Below are 20,915 nucleotides of genomic sequence, written 5' to 3'. Positions count from 1 at the left end.
CTACTGGAGGAAATCGAAAACTTCGAGGGACTTTTTTATTAATAATGTTACTTGCATATTATATATTTTAAGTTTGAATTTAATTAAGATTATTTTATTGAATTGAATATTATCATTTATTGTTTTCTTTAATCAAGAATATATTTTATATATATTTTTTAGAAATATTTTTTTATTTTTTTTTGATAATTCTAAAAAAGGATGTTTTTTAAATAGTTTTTTAATATTTTTTTTAAATAACATTTTTTTTTTTTAATATTTTTTTTAATAATAATTTGAAAAAATTAAAATATTTTTTATACTTTTTCTTTTACTTTATTCATTTACTTATGCCACTAATCTTATATATATATTATAATAAGCTTCTCCACAGCAACTCCACAAGAAAAGCAACGGCATGGGAAAACCTGCAGTCGATCCGCCCCCGGGAGGGGATAAGCCAACAGTTCCCGAGGACTGGTACAATACGCAATGCGACCCCTCCTCCGAGGACTCTGACACAGATACAGTGCTTGAAACCACCGAATCCGAAAAGGAAACGGTGAGAACTAGGGCGGAGGCTGCCACAAAGGCGAAAGGCTGCGGATCTGAAAGCGGAAAAAATCCTAGCGGAAGCTGCCGTGAAAGCCAAAGTATCCGAACGCCAAGCGGCCACAGAAAGAAAAAAGAGGGAAGAGGCGGCAGCCACCAAGGCCACCAAGAAGGTCAAAAAGGTCAGGAAGGAAAGACGTTCCCTGGCTGAGGAAATACCACAGGACTCCGAGGAAACCCCGAGGCCAAACGCCAAGAATCCAAAGAGCGTTGCTCCCCCCGGGGATAGGATAGCCGACTCGGATGTGACGGACTCCCAAAACGGAGCTACTAAGGTTTCTCAAGCAATCCAAAGAGTGAAAAAATTACTCTTCGGCGACGGAAATATCCCCGCATCGACAATTAAGGCGATAACAATGGAACTGGAGGCAGTCGTCGCGGAGACTTGGTCTCTCGCAATCAAGCTTGAATCCAGCAAAGCCATACTGGAAAATTGTGCCTCCTACAGAAACGCGGTTGCCGCTGCCACCGGTGATGCAGCCAGTGAAAGAACCAAGCATTCTTGGAGCGACGTCATTCGAAAAGGCGCCAAGCCGGTCAGACAGACTTCTCCGGAATGGCCAATTGTGCCACCAACAACCGCCGCAAGGCCCGGCGTGTTCTTCTTTCCTACACAAGAAGGAATGGAGTCTCTGGCCACTAAAGAAGTCGTCAAGAAAGCCATCGTGCCCGCGGAACTAAAAGTCCAAATAACGGGCTTGAGAATGGTACGTGGAGGTGGGGTAATCATTCACCCCAGAACCGAGGAAGAGGCCAAACGACTGGCCGCCGCTCCCGGTCTAAAGAAGGCCGGTCTCCGGGCTGAAATCGCAGGAAAAAGGCTCCTGCGGATTATTGTATTCAACGTGCCGGTCAAGACGACGGAGGACGACCTTAAGGAAGCCATTAAGGCCAACACTCAAGAGGTTACGGGTTTCCCCTCGGAGGCATACCGCCATGTTAAACTGAGCCACAGGGCAGGCCCCAGAATCGGGAAATGTCACATGGTGATATCGGTCCCGGCAAAGATGAGGGAAGCGCTCATCAATGACGGGCGCATATATATGGGATGGGAATCCTTCCCAACCAAAGACTTTTATGGCGTCGTCAAGTGCACAAGGCGTCACTTATACGGCCACATGGCAAAGAATTGTTCGGCGAGAAGCGCCACATGTGGCCATTGCACCGAGGAAGGACACGATAGGGCTGAATGCCCTAATATTAAGGCCCCCGGAAAGTGCCCGGCCTGCGCCAGGCACAAGAAGCCAAACCAACATGCAGCGATCGACCCTGATTGCCCAGCGCGCAAGTACGCAATGGCACAGGAGCGGAACCCAACGGATTATTCGATTCAATGATTCGGTTCGGTCAGTTAAATGCGGGCAAAGGGAGGGCTATAACAGCGGAGCTGATCAAGACGGTTCGGGAAATGGACATCGATTTGGTCCTGGTGCAGGAGCCTTACTCCTACGGCCCCAACCTGGGTTTCAGTGGGGGTCGGGTAAAGCACCACGGCCTGGGGTCCATGGCCTGCATCTTCGTTGCGAATCCTACCCTAGTACCTAGCGTCTATGCGCTGCTCCCCTTAAACACTCCGCGATCCGCAGCCACTACCATGTCTGAACTAGGGATCCTGTTTGCCAGCCTCCCGATTGGCAAAGCCCCGGGGCTTGACCGCATAGATAACGCGCTAGCGAGAAGGGCGTGTTCTCTTGCCTCACACGAGATCACGCAACTCTACAAAGAATGCATGAGTAGTGGCATATTCCCCGACTGCTGGAAAAAGAGTCACCTCACGGTGATCCCCAAAGCCGGCAGGCGCCTTCCTTGTGACCCGAAAGCGTATAGACCGACTACGCTCCTTCCCGTCTTCGGGGAGATATTGGAAAGATTGATAAACAGCAGGATTGAGTCCCACCTGTCGGAAAACTGTCCAATCTCGCAAAGACAATTTGGGTTTAGACCCGGAAAGTACATCGAGGATGCGATTCGCTTTGTGATCGATTCTGTGGAGAGCTCAGGCAAGGACCTCGTTGCCGGGATTTTTCTCGACATCGCGGGCGCGTTTGATACTGCGTGGTGGCCCTTGGTTCTGGCAAAGCTTCGGCTGAAACAGATCCCCGGGGACCTCTTTGCCTTGGTTCAAAGCTACTTCAGCAATAGGGAGATAACCTACGACTCCGGCCTCAGCCTGATTCACAGAAGGACCACCATGGGGTGTCCCCAGGGCTCCGTCTTGGGACCCCTTCTGTGGAACATAGTGTTTGACGACGTTCTGTCCCTGCCACTGCCTCCGTGCTGCACGCTCGTTGCGTACACCGACGACTTGCTCCTGCTTATTGGGGCGACGAGCCGACCGGCACTTGAGCATGGACGCCTTGGGCAGAATCCTTAATTGGGGGTTGCTGAACAAGCTGACTTTTGCCCCGAGCAAGACGGAAGCTGTCCTCCTCAGGGGTAGTTCTCGGGTCAACATAGCTCGACGGCCGCCCACGGTTCGTTTTGGCCAGACCTCAGTGCGTTTCTCTGAAAGGGTTACGTATCTGGGAGTAATTCTTGATGACAAGCTGTCTTTCATTCACCACGCCATGACGACCGTCTCTAAGGCCAATTCGGCCTATCAAAGAATGGCCCGAATTGCGGGCAGCAATTGGGGACTTAAGCTTAGAGCCCTTAAAGTTGCATACGGCGCAATTTTCATGGGAATTGGCGGTTACGCCTCCAGCATTTGGCATTCCCGAGTAAACTCCTTAACTCTCGTGAGACGCGCACTACTAAGCGGGCAGCGACTTGCGGTGATCTCGCTTAACAAAGCCTACCGCACAACTTCTACTGACGCGCTTGCCGTACTCGCGGGGGTGCTACCCCTCGATCTGCACGTCCAAGTCAGAGGATCGATCACCCTCCTCTTGAGGGGGATCAGCACAACACTCGCCGGTGTCCATCTGACACCACCGCAGAGATCCGAGGACGTTCCTTACAGGAAGACTGTAAGTGACATTGTGTACAAGACCGCATTTGTGGCATGGCAGGCGAGGTGGACCGCCTCCCCCAAGGGGTGGCACACTTACCGATTTTTTCCAGACGTATTCTGCAGGCACCAAACTAGAAGACTCCAACCTTCGTACTGGATTAGCCAGTTCCTCACCGGCCATGGCAACTTCGCCGCCAGACTCCACGAGTTTGGCTTGATAGTAGATGGGCTGGGTTGTACCTGCGAGCATGACCACCAAGATGTTGAACACATCCTCTGGGATTGCCCGCTTATGGAATTCGAACGAGCGGAGCTGTTTGCCAGGGTCCGTCCTCACACGGGCCCAATTGGTCATGGAGATCTGGTAGCAAACGAGGCCAACTTTGCGGCATTTGAGAGATTTGCAGCGTTGTATGGGGAGCGGGATAGTCCCAACTCTTCTGTAGACTCATCCATTTCAATTCGTGACACTCAGTATGCGGGTACATAGAGCGCTTAACGTCAGCGGACAGCAGAGCCAGTCCAAAAAACAAACATTTTCTCTCTTAACTTTCTTCTTTAAGCACTACGGTGCATGGTTGCAGCATCGGTCCCGTGCGGCTCCGTCTCGGGACGGAATGAGCACTTAAAATCACTTTTTTCAGACACGTTTAAAGTTTCATAGAAAGCGGCCGTGCATATCCATGGTTGTGCATATATGACGGGTGGTGTTGGGCACTTTAACGTATGTCTCGTGACGCGTCAATCTCATTATTCAAGAGTAAGTGAAACCCGATGTTGTCCGATGTTGCCATTGTATGGTAATATTTGACAGGTCCTGAAATACGAATATCTGCTCTGTATAGTTCGTTTTTTTACCGCCAGGTTCGCCATTGTCATTTTACTGCGCAGGTGCAGATATCGCACAGTCCAATTGTCGCATGAAAATTCAGAAGCTTCTGAACTTTTATGGATGAAACCTTGTAATTTGCACGATTATATGTGTTTATGGCCGCGGTAATACGTACTGTTAGCAGTAAATCCATGCACGTTTAAACGGGCTATTAGATTATTATTAGATGTAATATTATATGTATTCAGGTATCTATTAGATGTAAAAGTATCTAAATATGCGTACATATTTATTTAAATGAATTGTAGTAAATCGCCATGCTTTATGGCACCATAGATTGTTGATAGATTGTTTGTCACTTAAGCTGTGGTTGTGTGCTCGATTCCGTGTCTACCTTGTGTCATGTGTGTTTTGTAATATGTAATATTGATATTTTTTTAATAAATATAAAAAAAAAACATTAAAAATCTTTTCTTTACACTAGAGACAACTTAAAAAACTAAATTTTAATAATAAACATGATCACAAAATAATATGTAACAATAAGGTGGGAGGGATCCTTTATGGAATTCAAATTTTAAAACGATTTTTTTTAATTGCAAGTTTGTTTTGGACTTGAGATAAAAAATATTTTTCTTTTTCGTGTCTTTACTATACATAATATTTATATTATAATATCTATACATAATTATTATTGAAACATTTTAAGAGTTTTATATTAGGAGTTATTCAGTATAAAAAAATACCTATGCTACGGGACCTCTAGTCTTGATTTATTGACGGAAGCTTGCTAGATTTAAGCTTTTATATATTATAAAAAACATTTACTTTCCAATAATTTCACAGAATTGACTGAAACAATTTGTTGGATTTACGACATGTACATTAGTATATATATCAGAAATGATCTGCGCTGATTCTGGTATATTGTTAAATGGCCGAAATTTTAATACATATATCGAGGTTCATTCACTCGTACGACAGAGTGATGTCTAGGTTAGTATTAAATAATCGAATATTAGCCACTGGTGCTCATATTTAAAATTTACATATTTTACAACGTTTTTGTTAGGTCGTATTCTTGTTTGTCCGGTGGTTGTTTATCCAGTACAAATCTTGTAATCGATTTTTAACAAACTTACCGACTAGCTAGACATTTGAAACTTTTAGAATATATCAGAACACGATGCCAATGCATTTTTTAAATACTTTTAGTCATATTTCAGTAGAATTGAATTCATTTTCAGTTAATTCTGTTTTGTATGAAAAGTTATTTCGGAAGAAATCCGTAAAAAGTAAAACACTATTATTGGTTGCTAGGGGTCTGTGGTCCTAGCAACTAAATTATTAATATATACGTGCGTTATTATGGAAATCAATATGAAATGTCAAAATGACATTTCAGTATTCTATGATCGTTTAAGCTAGTCAAGTCAAGTTTATATGATTCAGCAGAAAATTTAAAAACATTATATATATAAAGTTCTTTTTATCTTGTAATTATTTTAGAAATAAAAACAAAGAATTTATTATTATAAAACAAATCCTTTCTCCCGTAAGTAGACATAATATTATTGTGCTTTTAAACTACGTTGTAGCTTGTATCTAGGGTTGTAGTATATGGAACAGCTGGAAGCATATTGTGTAAGTTATACTTAATGTAGACATAATTGCACGCTTTGAAATAGTGGAGATAGTATTAAAAAAAATCTTCGTATATTTTGTTAAGTATCACAAGAAAACGTAAGACAGGAGCGGAGAAAGTGTCCTGGTATGGCTACCCATTGTCCTTCGGTTGTTTTATTAACGGAGTCATTAACGAAGAATCCCTTGGCTTAGGAGACGTGAATCATTGCTCTGCTTGCCCTTATATTAACCCCAATTATGCGAATAATAACTCCGAATATATCTTCCCTCAAAAGCATTTTGGAGCCTTTCGCAAGGAATTTTAAGGATGCGTAGGCGTACCTACCTACCTCAGGAGGATACGTATTTGCAGGTTTGAAGTACAAATAAGATAATGATAAAGGTTGTTGTAGGTATGTACAGGTTATACTAAACGATTTGAATGAAGATAATTACCCACGTTTAGAAGTATTATATTATTTTATTTATAACAAAAATTGAAAATTATCGTGTGTTTTCTCTATTACGATATCATATCGAAAGGAAATAATATACCCATACTTTTTTAACGTCCCTACGCTGTATCAAAGCTCTCAATACACGGAAATAAGAGGGAAAATTTTTGGAAAGTTTAAAGACGCACAGGTATATAATATAGTTGTTTATATAATAATAGTTTCAATAAGGATTAACAATTTTGTTTTTAGAATAAAAAAGTAACGTAACAAAAATTTAACACAACGTTGATTTGAAGAAGAAAACTATTGCACCGCTGATACATGGGAATTATGTACAGTATGTTACATTGTTCAAATGATAGTATCGGTTTCTCTGAGAGCTTATCATTTTTTGGCTATGTGTTCCATGGCTTTTACGCATTAATCTGGTTTTATTTTGCTGATGGATTGCTGTATAATATGTTTGAAATAAGGAATTATTGTTTCTGGCTTATCAGTGTGCACTCGAAAAAACTCCAAAGGAAGATGTATAACTGTGCGAAATCATAGGATCTAGAAGGCAAGTTAAGATCGCCAAATTGGGAAATAGTACGATCATTAAATACCCATGTTTCGTGAGCATCTTGACAAGAAGTGTCATCCTGAAAAAATATAAATTTTCCATTCCGCCCGCTTAGTGTATAAAAATATATTATAATAATGTCAAGGTAATGGTTGGCATTCATCATTAGTGCAATTCTAATCACATTTTTAAAAAGGTGCAGCCCCTCTTCTTGCCCAGAAATAACATCAAACTGTAACTTTTCAGGTTGTATTGGTTTCTCATAAATCACTTGATAATTTTCACACATCAGATCTGACAGTTTTACTTATTAACGAATGCTGCAATTACATTATGCTCATGTCTCGTACTGTCACATTTCATTTCAAAAACGTTTCGTCATTCCGTAGAATATTTTGAATGATCGCTTTCTCTTTAAATTCAATGATAGAGAGTGCCAACTCTAATGTATTAATATTTTGAACTATTATTCATTATTCATGCTAATTTCAGTTAACTTTAACAGTTTCTAAGTGTGTGTACATTAAAGTTACTTACAATATTGCATCCATTGATAATATTTTGAACAGAACCCAACCTGCAGGCCATATTTAATAGATAATCATTCAATAGAAAATCCATAAAGAAAATCAATAAAAACAAAGAACACGCGATTTTCACATGAGTCGAAAATGTGTAGGCATGTATACAATGATAAAAAACTTGGTTACCTCATTATTGTTCTGGTGATTTCGACAGATGTTGCTAACTGAAAATGTTTGTTTAAAGGTTCAGAAGGCAGTATCAGTCTGATAACATTTAAAATACCAAGAAAAACGTCATTACACACTTTTTTACCATAGGTTACTGTGACAGTACGTGACAGAACATAATGTGATCATAATGTATTTGAATCTTAACCGTTTTATTTGATTGATGTCACTTGATTTCATCCGAAAATATCACGTAATTTTTGCTGCTCAATTATTGCAATTAAGCTATAATTGTAATAATGATTTTTATGATTTGTACCCATTGTTATACGTTATAAGTTTTCCATGACTAATTTAATATATCTCTAGACTATGTATGTCAAATTTGAAATGACAAATTGACACCGGTGGAAAATGGCGGCAAATATAAAACTGTCAGCTTTTATTGAAACATCCTATATAACGAACCCGTCAAGTTTATTATTCAAGGTTAGGTAAAGAAAATATACAGAGGTAAAATACCTACTCGCGGATATTTTTTTTATTCAATAAAATAGTTTAGGGTATAACACGCACAGCATAATAAAATATAAAATAACTGAAACTCTAACAAAAACGAGTACCTACTGAATGGCATAAGAATCTGACTCGGGAGATGTTGTATTGAACAAATAACGCGAAAGATTTATTAGAAAATTTTAAACTAACATTTAATGAACCTATAACAAAACCACTCAAACATATACGTACTTACACAAAACAAAAAAAAATACTAATATTATTTATTGTGTCATCGCTATCTTGAATAATAATTGGTTAGGGAAGAGATACATTGTTACTTTTACTAGGTACGTTGTCAGTTGGAATACATGGATCTAATCTAATCGATACATCTTAATTCTATACATTAATTTATTGGTGACATCGTCATGACGTTTTGCTGGTGGCTAAGTGACAGGTGGAATACGACGCGGAACATTATGAGTATACTCTAATTAATAATTAAGTAAGTACTTATATAATTTTATGAAAAATTCTCTCTTCTTTGAGTGCAATTTTTTATGATATACCTCTAATAGTGTATTTATTTAATCAATCCATAAATCTCGAAAATAGTATGGATACATTATATTGCAGAGTGCGATAAATATATTATTTTAAGCTCATGCAAAAAGCTTTTCTTCTCCTCACATTAAGCTTGCCCCCTATTTAATTTCTTAATGGATGAAAATATTGAATTTTTAATTTTGATTGGTGAATGATATCAAATTTTCAACATGTTAAAACCTTCTTGAAAGATGCACTATAAGTATAATGATTTACAATAATTAATAAGAAACATTGTTTTAAGATCGAGAATAGTTAAAATAATTAATATGAGACAAAATCATATTATTTATTGTGGGGGTGGGGGGGGGGGGTTTAATAGAAATAAATAGATAGGTACTATTTAACTGTATAATGAAAAATGGTAAAGTGTAGGGACGTTTAAAGATCAAATAACTGTCATTAAAATATGATAGATATAATCAAACAATGATTAATTAATTCACTATCATAAAAATTTGCTTTATAATCAAATAAATTCAAATTTATGGTCGCTCTCATCGCATTAAAACTGGGTTAATTTTATTAGTGTTTTATTATTTATTTCCATCTCTACTAATAATTAATGAAAACGTTAAAGCTCTGTTCGGAAAAAGCTTTCTTGCGGATCCGAAAGTATTTTACGATAAAAATACAGCCTCGTTACGGAATACGATGACGTTGTTTTTATGCTTCATAAAAGTCTTGGGTATATACGTCAAAATTTCTGCTCGTCTTGTAATTTTTTTATTATCAGTACAACATCTATACGAGTCCGAAAGTTATTTGATAATTTTGGGACATACGAAGGAAATGTGACTAGGTACTCCATAAAAAGAAGGTCCTCACGTAGGCATATTATTTGTGTTTAGTTTTTTATTGAGATATTTGATTACGTCAATAATGGATGCTGTACTTTATATGAGCACCGCAGGCTATACGAAAAAAATAATAAATTCAGAAAATCTTAGTTTATTATGTTTAACGACACGGCCATAATGATAGAATTATTGTATGTTTCGGTGGTTGTTTTTTTCAAACGATATCAACATTAGCTGTTCTTCTCTTATTGTAGATAATTGTGTTCGAATTTAAATTAGATATGAGTTTTTAATAAACTCTATTACTTCGCAAACCCTTGTCTGCTTCCTTATCCACTCATTCCTCTTTTTGTCCTTTCGCGTTATGCCCAGCATGCACCTCTCCATACCACGTTGTGCTACTCTGAGTTTCTGGATCTCTCTTTTACTTAGGGTACATGTTTCACACGCATATGTCATCACGGGAAGCACACACTGGTTGAATACTTTGCGCTTTAGGCACAGTGGAAGGTCACCTTTGAAGATATTATTCAGGCGGCCAAAAGCACCCAGCCTAGCTTTACTCTGCGAACAATTTCATCAAATATACATCCATCTATAGACACTTGTTGTCCCAGATAGATGTAGCTTTTCACCTGTTCGAGCTGAGTGCCATTGATGAGGATCTCTTTTTGGCCTGCAAAGCAGTTGAACATGACTTTCGTCTTTGTTACATTTATTTTCAAACCTACTTTGTTGCTTACTTCAGCGAGTTCCTGCATTCTGTTTTGGAGGTCTTCTGAGTCTTGCGAGAAAATTACTATGTCATCGGCAAAGCGCAGATGACTCAGGTATTCTCCATTTATGGGGATCCCTTTGTCATTCCAGTCAAGTTGCCTGATATTCAGGCAACTTAGCAGATATATTATTCTATATATATATATATATATACTTACAAATAAATGGATCGATAATCATTACATTACTACTCAATCAAAAAACATCAAGATATTGGTATAGCTTTAATGAGAAATAATTAAAATATAATCGGATTACTGGTAGGATACGTCATGGTTATAGGCCACGGCCATAAATAAAAATAAATATACTCCCTACGGCTTAAGCGATTAGTTAATTATGTCTTTATGTGGGAGACATGTCTCTAAGTCAGTGATTACAAACCGGGGTTCCATAGTATTCTGGGGCACCGTGAGATGTGAGAAATTACACTAAAACATTTTTGTAATTGAGTAAAAAAAGGTTTAATAAGACTTATTGTGTTCATAGTATTCTGAAAGCTTAGATTGATTAATGATTAGATATGTTGTCATAATATTTATTGGAATAGATACATTCGTACAGAGTGATAGTTTTAGGAGGAAAAATTTTCCGCAACAAGGAAGAAAATGAATAAAAATTGAGGAACAGAGTTTTCAGTAATAAGCATCATCATGTAGTACCTGATGTTTTTGTCAAAAATTTGCATTATAATTATTACAAAAATCTATTTATGTATACTATATGCCTACTATTTATTTTGAATTGTGCTTCATTGACTGGGCCATTAGTTTTGAAGAATATAGAAATGTGCAGAAATATGTTTAGATAATTACTCGTATGTAGGTATAATATATATTCTTTAAACAAATTTTTAGACTTCGTTGAGATCAAAAAATTTAAAATTTCATTTACAAACTGTCATTAATAAATTTATGGATTTGTTAGGGTATATTTAAAGTTAAGGTTTGCATACAAATTGACACTAAAATAGTAAACTGCAGTATTTTCACCATGGTTATGGGATTTACATAATTTTTGTCGATTACATCATTGGACTTGTATACTATGACAATTCGTGGGTCAGGAGTGTAGTCAGGTAAGTCACAAAACAGCAAAAATGAGATATGAATGCCACTATACTAAAAAAAAAAATCTTTCGTTGTGTGTAGTCAGGTAAGCCATTGGCGAGATGCAGTTTCAGTCAAAACATATTTTTTTGTTTTACGGGGTAGGGGGAGGCGGGGCTAGTTGTTACGGGGGCATGTTGTTACATCCTAGATAACTCTCCCGTTATAAGGTCCTGTGGCGTAGGTGTCACACAGGAGACGTAAACATCCTGTCCGCAGTCGCTGACGAAAGGTCGCCTGCATTAATTGTATGCAGTTGAAATAAAACCATTTTGAGTGAATTTCGTGTCCAAAGCAACTTTTGTTGGCCGAATTTGAAGTTTGATTGTTACCAAACTATAAGAGGTAAGTTTTTTTAAAGTATGCTATTAAAAATCTATATATTTATGCTCGTATTTTGTATATTTACCGAAGTAAATATAATTCCCGTGTTAATATTAAAACAATTTCAATTTTCTTTGGGTTAAAGGGGCTAGTTGTTACAGTGAGGTGGGGGCAGGTTGTTACTGTATGAATTAACTCCACTCACTACCACTTTACTACAAATTCTTTGTTATCTTCTTTATTTGCAATAGGTAGGTACTTATACCATCTATTTTTATCCTTCCAGATTACAATCTTACAATGGTGAGGACAAAAAAAAAACAAAGCCGATAGAGGTAAAATTTCCCAGGAAACCGACAACAGAGCGGCTAAAGAAATAATTGAAAACAGAATATCTCTTAGAAAAAAGCTTCCCAAGCATACAAAGTAAACTATATGACCTTACAATGTTATATTGAACATAAAGAAAACCGTCAGACCACTTCCAAGTTAGTGGGGTTACGCAAAACCTCGCCAGATATTTTCTGTCGATCAAGAAAACGAGCTTGCGACATACATAAGAAAATGTAGCAACATATTTCATGGCCCAAGGAACTAAGAAACTGAAAAAGAAAGTGGTGTTATCTTCTTCGGACGCAGAGAATGAAGAATGCTTCTGTTTGGAGAATTATACTTTCTTTAAACCTGGGCAAGAGTGAATCCAATGCACAACATGCAAAAATTGGGCTCACATTTCCTCTATTCGTGGGGATAAAGTTAATTTCATGTGTCAGAATTATGATTTTAGTGACTAAATATAAATGCAAAGAAAATCACAAGCAAAAAACTTACTTTTACATACATTTTCAATTATTGTTTTAGTTGGTAACAACGTGCCCCTACCCTGTAACAACTTGCCCCCGGCTGGGGCACATTGTTACACTTTTCATTTTTTGTTTTTAATGCTATTGTAATTTTTGTAAGGTATGTATGGATACAAATAAACAGTATTGTAATAGCTAAATGTATGTAGAATTAGTAATAATTAATATGACGTGTCTTAAGATAAACGGATTTCAGATATGTAACTTTTTCTTTTTTTGTAACAACTAGCCCCGCCTCCTACAGTTAAGTCACATGAGTAGTCAGATAAGTCAACATTTTGTGTGACTTACCGTACTACTCATAGTTGGCTTACCTTCAAACGTCATACCTACTCAGTGTTGATTTTGGTGAATCTAACGTATTTTTTTAAGATATTTTGAGAAATTTAAAAAAAAATAACAACAGAACCTAAGTAAAATAGTCATATTATAATAAATTATGACTTATATAAATAAGTATGTGTATTATTTGTAAATAATAAAAAATATACCAAATTTATCGAATTTCATTTACTTAAATCTAAAAACACGTACACAATATCCAAACAAATAATCTTGCTTCTAGGTTCAACCACATACTCCAATAACTTGAATGTTGGCGATTCATTGATAGCATAAAAGATCCTGATTTTAATATTAAAGAATTAATACAGTCTAATTTACCAACATTGAAGAACCACGCCCTTCATGCTCAAATAGTGCTTCCACGATTACAAATCACGACGATGTTTTAACCTGTTACCCTCGTTCTCGATTGAGAAGTAAAAATCACCAAAAATTAACTTAAGGGATGATAAAAAGCCTTCAGAAATGATAAAAAAGTTGCACGAAAAACTGGCAAAAGTATCCCAACAAGTATCTATAATGGGATACGTAAAAAAGTCGTATCAGACAAAGCGAACCAGGCAAACAACATTTTCGCCAAGTAACAGTTCAATATTACTTGACTGTTGAACTATTATGGAAACCAATTTGTAAAGATTGTACACTAAAAACATTAAGTGACACAGTCACAATTTTTTTGAATATGTTTTGAAAAAAAGAAGTGCGACTACTTCCGGTATACTTATTCAAGAAGATGCAAGAGGAAAAATATCTCTAAAAACAAAGATAGCGAAGAAGATAGGCAAATAGCAAAGACACAATATATACTCTCAATTCCATCATTACGAGAGTCATTACTCTAGAAGGAACTGTCAAAAAATACTTACCGCCACATTTGACAATAACTGTGATGTATTCTCAATATTTGAAGAGTATTAGCTCTAATCCCATCAATATTCATTTATATGCAGAAATATTCCATGGCATGAACTTAACATTCAAATGGCCAAATAAGGATACTTGCCAAAAATGCGATAAACTTAACTTAATTAAGAATTCCACCAACGATGAAGAAAGAAATAAAAATCGTGAGGAATTGAAAGAGCATCATGCGAAGCTGACTTTGCATGTTCAGCTAAAAGTTGTGATAAAAAGTACTTGCAAGATTCCTCTTGCCAAATTGTAACATTTGACATGCAGCAAAGTTCCCTGGCCTTTTACAAACGACATTTGACAGTGCATGATTGCGATAATAACCAGGGATATTGCTATGTATACCATGAGACTCTTGCTAATAGAGAAGCTAACGATATCGCTTCATGCTTGTTCAAATACTTAACCAAGGGGATACATGATAATAGTAAGCATGTGATCATGTATTCTGATAGATGTGCGGGTCAAAACAAAAATAGCCACGTAACTGTAATGTGCATGATAGCAGTAAAACATTCTGAGACTTTAAAGAAAATTGATCACACTTTTTAGTCCCTGACCACACACATATGGAGTGCGATAGTGACCATCGCATAATTGAGAAGAAAAAAAAGACATTTGGTGGAACGATCGAACATCCTCATGATTGGGCCAAATCAATGTGTGAGGCTGCAAAGAAAAATCCTTTTAAAGTCACTGAAATGACTCGTGAAGATTTTTTAACTACTCGGATCGATTAAAAGGACCATTGCCACTCAGAAAAATAGACACAGATGGGAATAAGTTTGTTTGGAGAGATGTTAAGTGGCTTCAATTCAACAAACACGAACCGGGAATAGTGAAATTTAAAAGAACTCTCGACGAGACGACTGCATTTTAACAAATTTCATATACAAGACGAGACAAGACGAAAGATTTGATAGACTTACTTCCATACATTTCACCGTATTATAGAGAATTTTATGAGTCACTTGAGACATCTGAGATAGTCAGCGATATTTTCTCTGATACCATTGAAAAAATCCATACTGAAGTTTAATGATAACGATGAACCTTTAAATTTATACAAAATTTTGTTCAATAAACCAATACGATTTATGTATAAAATGTGTGTTTTATTGCTAATATTAGTCGGATTAACATGAAAACATAACAATATTACTTTGTGCGTAGTAAGGTAAGTCAATCATTTTTTTTGTAAATCCAGTTAAGTCAATTCCCTTTTTTTTTAAACCAATTAAGTTTTAATGAAACAAAAAAGTTAGAATACTTCTAGGACATATAATTGAAAGCCAATTACATGTACTTTGATTTGTTATCCATAAAAAAACATAACTATAATTAGGGGAATGTGGGGAATTTTTTGAACTTTGTTTTTGCTATATCTCAAAATGACAATTTGTGACTTATCTGACTTCACATCCCGACCCACGAATTGTGTCAACCGGGTAGGGGTTCCCTGAGTTTTTTTGTTATATTTTTTCAAAGGTTCCAGCAACAAAAAAGGTTTGAAATCACGCTCTAACTGTATTTATTAAGTAAGCAAAAATATTCAATATAATATCATTATATGTGTTGTAGTTACAAACCAATAATAAAATATATAAATTTTAGGTCAGTTGTAATAATAAACGGACATTAAGTAATTATAAAATTTCATTGAATGCTTCCTTTCACAATAACTCAAGTAACGTGAATGTCAGTGAAGTCACCATTGTGTAGGAGCGATATTCGCATCGTTTTGCCCATGGCCGGCAAATGTTTGCCGCACTTCGACCTAATATCTGTATTTCAACACGCGTCAAAGTGTGCTAACATTCGTTTGCTTGGACCATTGCGAAGGGCAGCATTGAAAATTAGGATAGTTATATAAAATTTTAAATGATAATAATAATATAATCAACAAGAATAAAATAATAATTTTAAATTACCTAATGATATACCTACTATGAATGACGCGCTGAAGGGTAAAATATCTATTGATTGATCATAATATTATGTTACTTTAACTTATTTAAAAGTTGTTGTTTTCTGGCTGTGAATTTGATACATCATTATCTTTCACAATACCCTTTCTATTGTTGTACGGCTTATTTCGATATAATCATGGCAACTTTCTGATCCCTACGATCGAGGGTTACTTTCGACAGGTAGAGTATACGTTTTATAATTTTTTTTTATAAGAAAACAAACAAAAAGAATAAAAACAAACCTATATCAAAATTGTAATAGTAATTTGTAAAAAAAAAAGTTCATAATTTTTTTTTAAATTAACTGTTATTTAAGTAAGTATATTTAAAATTGACCTATTCAATTAGAGATGCATTTGCTTAGCATAGCTTCGACGGCAGTTCGGCACAAAATACATTTCACTGACGCACCTACTAAAGGCTCGCAATTCTAATTGATTTTATCTTCCGTGCTCTCTTTTTCCCTACCATATCGTCTGCAATAATCTAAGCGAAGTAAATTTTATGAATCGTGAAAATTTTATGGGGCATTTTTGCGGAGTGACTATTTTCAAACATTTTAATATCAACTCTCGTTATTTATAAATTTTAGCTTTCGCGCTAATCCGATGATATTTATCATTCGTTCCGAACGATTACCTCCATGGGAACGAAATTTATTTGTTTCACCAAATAATAATAAGTGACATTATTTATGATAACTATGTACTTATTTCACCAAAAACTTTAAATGTTCCTGTAGTAAGAAAATATTTCCAGCAATAATCATTATACCGAACAGAAAGCACGTAGATATTAAAAAAGTCGCCCATTACCTACTGACTGAGAAAAAGTATAATAAGAAAATAGAAACGGGGAAAATAAAGTGGGTAATATTTTTTCTTCAAACAAGCGCTTTTTATTATTGGCATCATCATCATCGGCACTAAACCTCAATGTGGGTCATGGCCAACTAATTCCTGAAGACCGACAGTCATGCTAAGGTAAATAGTCCGTCTAACAGAGACACCTAGCGGAAAATAAAAAGCTTGCAATTTGAGACATTTATTTTAATGTAGATGTAATATGGACATTAAATTTCAGTATGACCATAGTATTGAAGCTCAATTCTCTCAATTCGGTATACCTACATAAAAAGGATTTCAAGATTCACACATTTTTTTTAAATAAAAAAATATACTTATTTAAAAAAAAAAATGATACTATCTATGTGCAAAAACTTGTTTACAAATACGCTACCTGAGGTGTGAAATTCCCCAAATGAAAAGCTAGCATTTAAGAAAATTAAATCAAGGTAATCATTACTAAAATTACTTACAGTTGGCGTCAAGAGTTTTAGTTATGTAGTCTAGGAGGCTGATAACAATTATTTCAACTTTTTTTATTCAATACCTACTAAATATATCATGCATATAGGTACCTACATAAGAATGTTCTATTTTTATTTTTGAAAAATGCATAATTTAGATTTTTAAGTCGTTTAATTTCATCATCATCAACCGAGGTCGATGTACTGCTGGATGAAAACCTTCTTCTTTCTCTCCTCGGTCCCTAGTTCATCACTGTCAAATACACCGTAGATAAAACGATATTTTTAGAGAGACCCATTGGTCATTTATTACCTAAATCTTGGATACAGCTGGATGATTTAATTATTCAATAGTCTGTTATGAGATTTATTACATCCTAAATTCTGTGATTCAATTAATCAGACATAAAATTAAAATAAAAAATCATGTTACTTCCAATGACATTATTTTTGACGCGAAAAATATGTTTGGGGTAAGTAAGGTAGGCAGTAGACACCCACCAAATTTTGGCCGCAATTTTAAACCTGTGCAATTTTGTTCTACGAATTCTGAGCATTCCGGGGGACTTTCATCTCGCGAGGAATGTAGGCACACACGCCACTGCCATTGCCAACAAGCCTTGTCGGTCTTCGGAACTCTATGAAGCTTAGGGTTGATCCTACCCTTTGTTGAAAAACTATTAGGGAACTTTTTCAGTTATAACCGAAAAAAATAACGATTTTACTTATATGTATTGTATTTAATTTAACGGTGATAAAAGGAACTATACTTCAAAGATATCGAAACAGGAAAATAATTTTATCTTACCGGTCCCGATTCCCAAGGGTACTGTTGAGTGGAGTCGTGTAATCAGATGAATGACTTTTTCTATTCGAATGTATCTGGAGGGAAATAATATTGGTACTGACTGTATTAATGTTATCTTAGATTATACCTATACATTGTATTAAAGATAACTAAAAAAAATACAATTCCTCAGAACAAGTGAACATAATATGTATTAGGTATATACAATAATTCTAGGTATCTTATATTAATCACACTTAGCATGTATACTAGGAATTAATATTAATTATTTATATATTCCTTCATTTCAGATTCGTTGCAGAAGATAATCTTAAACCCAGTCGCACATAGAAACTCGACTCGAATGCAATATGTGTGTCGAACCATATTAGGATTAGCTGGCAATAAGCCCTAAATATTGATGTAATAAAGAGACGCAATACACGGTAACAGTTCAAAAACAAATCGTACAAAATAGGCGTGAAAGTTTTGACCATATAGGTAGGTGTATACCTAATTTAAATAAGTTAAACACAGTATCAAGAATAATTAATTGATGTACACATATATTAAAAAGGCACATTTAAAATATTATATTAATAATATTTCACGTATAGAATTATTATTTATTTCGTCATGAAGTCATGGACCCAGTGACGTCCCTAGGCAAAGTGATGCCCTTATGCAGTCTCTCCAAAGTTTAATCCATTCACTGCATCCAACGCAACTGGTGCATTGCATATCAGGTGGCCATTAGATATAATTAGCATGTTATTTAAATGTGGTAATTAAATATTAATTAAAAGATCCGCAGTGAATGGGATTTATCTCAACGTTTCTATAAATTCTTTCCCTACTACAATTTTATTATGTATTCATGGATATTTTAAATGGATAAGTACAATAGAAATCTGATCTATATATCCACTAAAGATTTGAATGGATAGTAGTTGCCAGCGTCGTCTTTTCGTCTATAAAGAAAATGTACTATTCATGTTTATTTATTTGTCGCCCCTAAACAACGCATGACATGCCTGCAATCACGGGACGTCATTGCATGTACCATGCAAGTATAATATATTGAATTTATTTGCTGTCATTATATTTTATTATGAAATAACAAAAGAAAAAAAAAGATGAATATTTAAATCTTAAAAAAGGCTTCCATTGTCTAGCTTTTTTGTTCAATAAAATACATTAATCTTAATTGCTTGATATTAATTGTTCATTAATGGTAAGAACTTTATTGATTGACGGTATTACAGTTAACGGTGTGAAAACCTTGAAAATTTCTGAAATTCCTGAAAAAGGGGCGGTTTAGAGGGAGTGGGCAAACTCCTTTTCTGGCAACCCTGGTCGTGTAAAAGTTATCATTCGGCATGGGTGTATGGGTATTAGTGTGGCGTAGTGGTAGAGTTTACTAGGCAGACGGTGATTGTAGTAGACAGAGCCGGAGGAGAGAAGACCGGAGAGTCGCATGCGTTGAAATCATCCAAAAGATGGTGCTAGTTTATCGATTTTCTCGCTCGCACAGACCTCTCGGCCCTGTGCTAGGCACATCCCCCCTCGCTACGCCTGCCCCGCACCCTGCTGCCCGGCGTAGTCGGCGTAGTACAGTCTATTCGCCTGAAATGAGAGAAGCATAAAAGAAAATTATGGAAAACTGTCGGAAAAACCTGTCATTAAATTAAAAATTAAATATATTTAAGCATTCAAGATTGTTTTATTAATAATTGAACGTAGAATAAAACATATAATTATGAAATATGAAATGTAGAAAAGTAGAAAATAAAGTTTTCTATGAATTTTTATAATTATCTACTTATTTAAAATAAATCTTTAAGTAATTTTCGACTATTAGTTCAATATAAGTAATATCGATTTAAATATGTCAAATTCATGAAAGGTAATGCTTAAAAATGTTGTTCGTGAAAAACTTGTTTTATAAAGTGAAGGTCTACTAGTGCTTATGAGACCTTACGACATGGCATAGTTTGGCGACGGGCTTTTTTTTATACATTTCAGCTGCACGGGTTATAAATGCGCGCGCAGACTGTTCGAACAGACGAACAGTCAACGAATGTTCAATCCTAGCGAGCGAGCTATTCGTTCGGTGAAAGTAGATGCGTCAACAGTGTGCTCAGGTAATGTGAGCAGGTAACACTGCCACCCGGCATCTGGTGCGAAGTTCGCGAGATAGCGGCCGACTGCGGCCCGTGCTTACCTGTGCCCATCAAAGGTGTATTCTAACCTCAAAAGTTACCCATTGACGTTTGCGCGCCACGGAGACGTTCGATATTTGAAAATTGAAACTGTGTTCATTTGTGTATTGTTTATTAAAAAAATAATTTGTGGTTGTTGAATGAGGGAAACTATGGTGTTATTGGCTGAGCGCGGGAGCACGCTCGCCTTGATTTTTCGATGTAAAATGTGGTTTGTGTTTTCGTTCTGTGCTCTTTTTACTGGAGCTTCTTACGTGATAGCTGGCAACGGACATATTTCCGATCGTAAGTATTAAAAACACAACAAAATTGTACAATATATAACATTATATAATTCCGTAGTTTTTTTATAAAAAAATCACTCACAACAACCTACCCCAAAATGAATAACCACCGGCATTATCAAAATGTATTTGAAACAATAAAACAGTATTAAAAGCAAAAGTTATTTACAAAATAATATTTAAAATTCATTTACGTATCTGAAAGCTTTTAGAATAAACTAAGAGCTTTTAATCTTATAAAGTAAATATCAGATATTATTATTGTCAACATATTTCATCCATATGGGTATGAAAAAAATGCCGCAGTTTGAGAATGGACTGTGGTTTAAAAAAAACTGTGATATGTAGTCGAAAAGACACAGAACAAAAATAATGTATTAAAAAGAGACATC

General features: G+C 35.9%; 1 protein-coding gene across 5 annotated transcripts in view; it reads left to right on the top strand.

Annotated features, from left to right (window-relative positions):
- The first annotated feature begins 20,112 nt into the window (after positions 1-20,112).
- LpR1 (Lipophorin receptor 1) overlaps positions 20,113-20,915 on the top strand; it is a 512,507-nt gene continuing 511,704 nt past the window's right edge. For all 5 annotated transcript variants that reach the window (XM_085947362.1, XM_085947360.1, XM_085947370.1 and 2 more), the window contains exon 1: positions 20,113-20,524. In XM_085947362.1, coding sequence (XP_085803488.1) covers positions 20,380-20,524 — 145 coding nt within the window. In that variant the 5' untranslated portion in view covers positions 20,113-20,379. The remainder of the gene's footprint in view (positions 20,525-20,915) is intronic.

The sequence above is a fragment of the Rhyacophila brunnea genome, unplaced genomic scaffold (assembly GCF_057557595.1).
Source record: "Rhyacophila brunnea isolate RB1 unplaced genomic scaffold, BYU_Rbru_1.0 scaffold_2, whole genome shotgun sequence".
Lineage (NCBI taxonomy): Eukaryota > Metazoa > Arthropoda > Insecta > Trichoptera > Rhyacophilidae > Rhyacophila > Rhyacophila brunnea.
The sequence above is the reverse complement of the archived record's forward strand: the minus strand, read 5'-3'. Positions and strand labels throughout refer to the sequence as shown.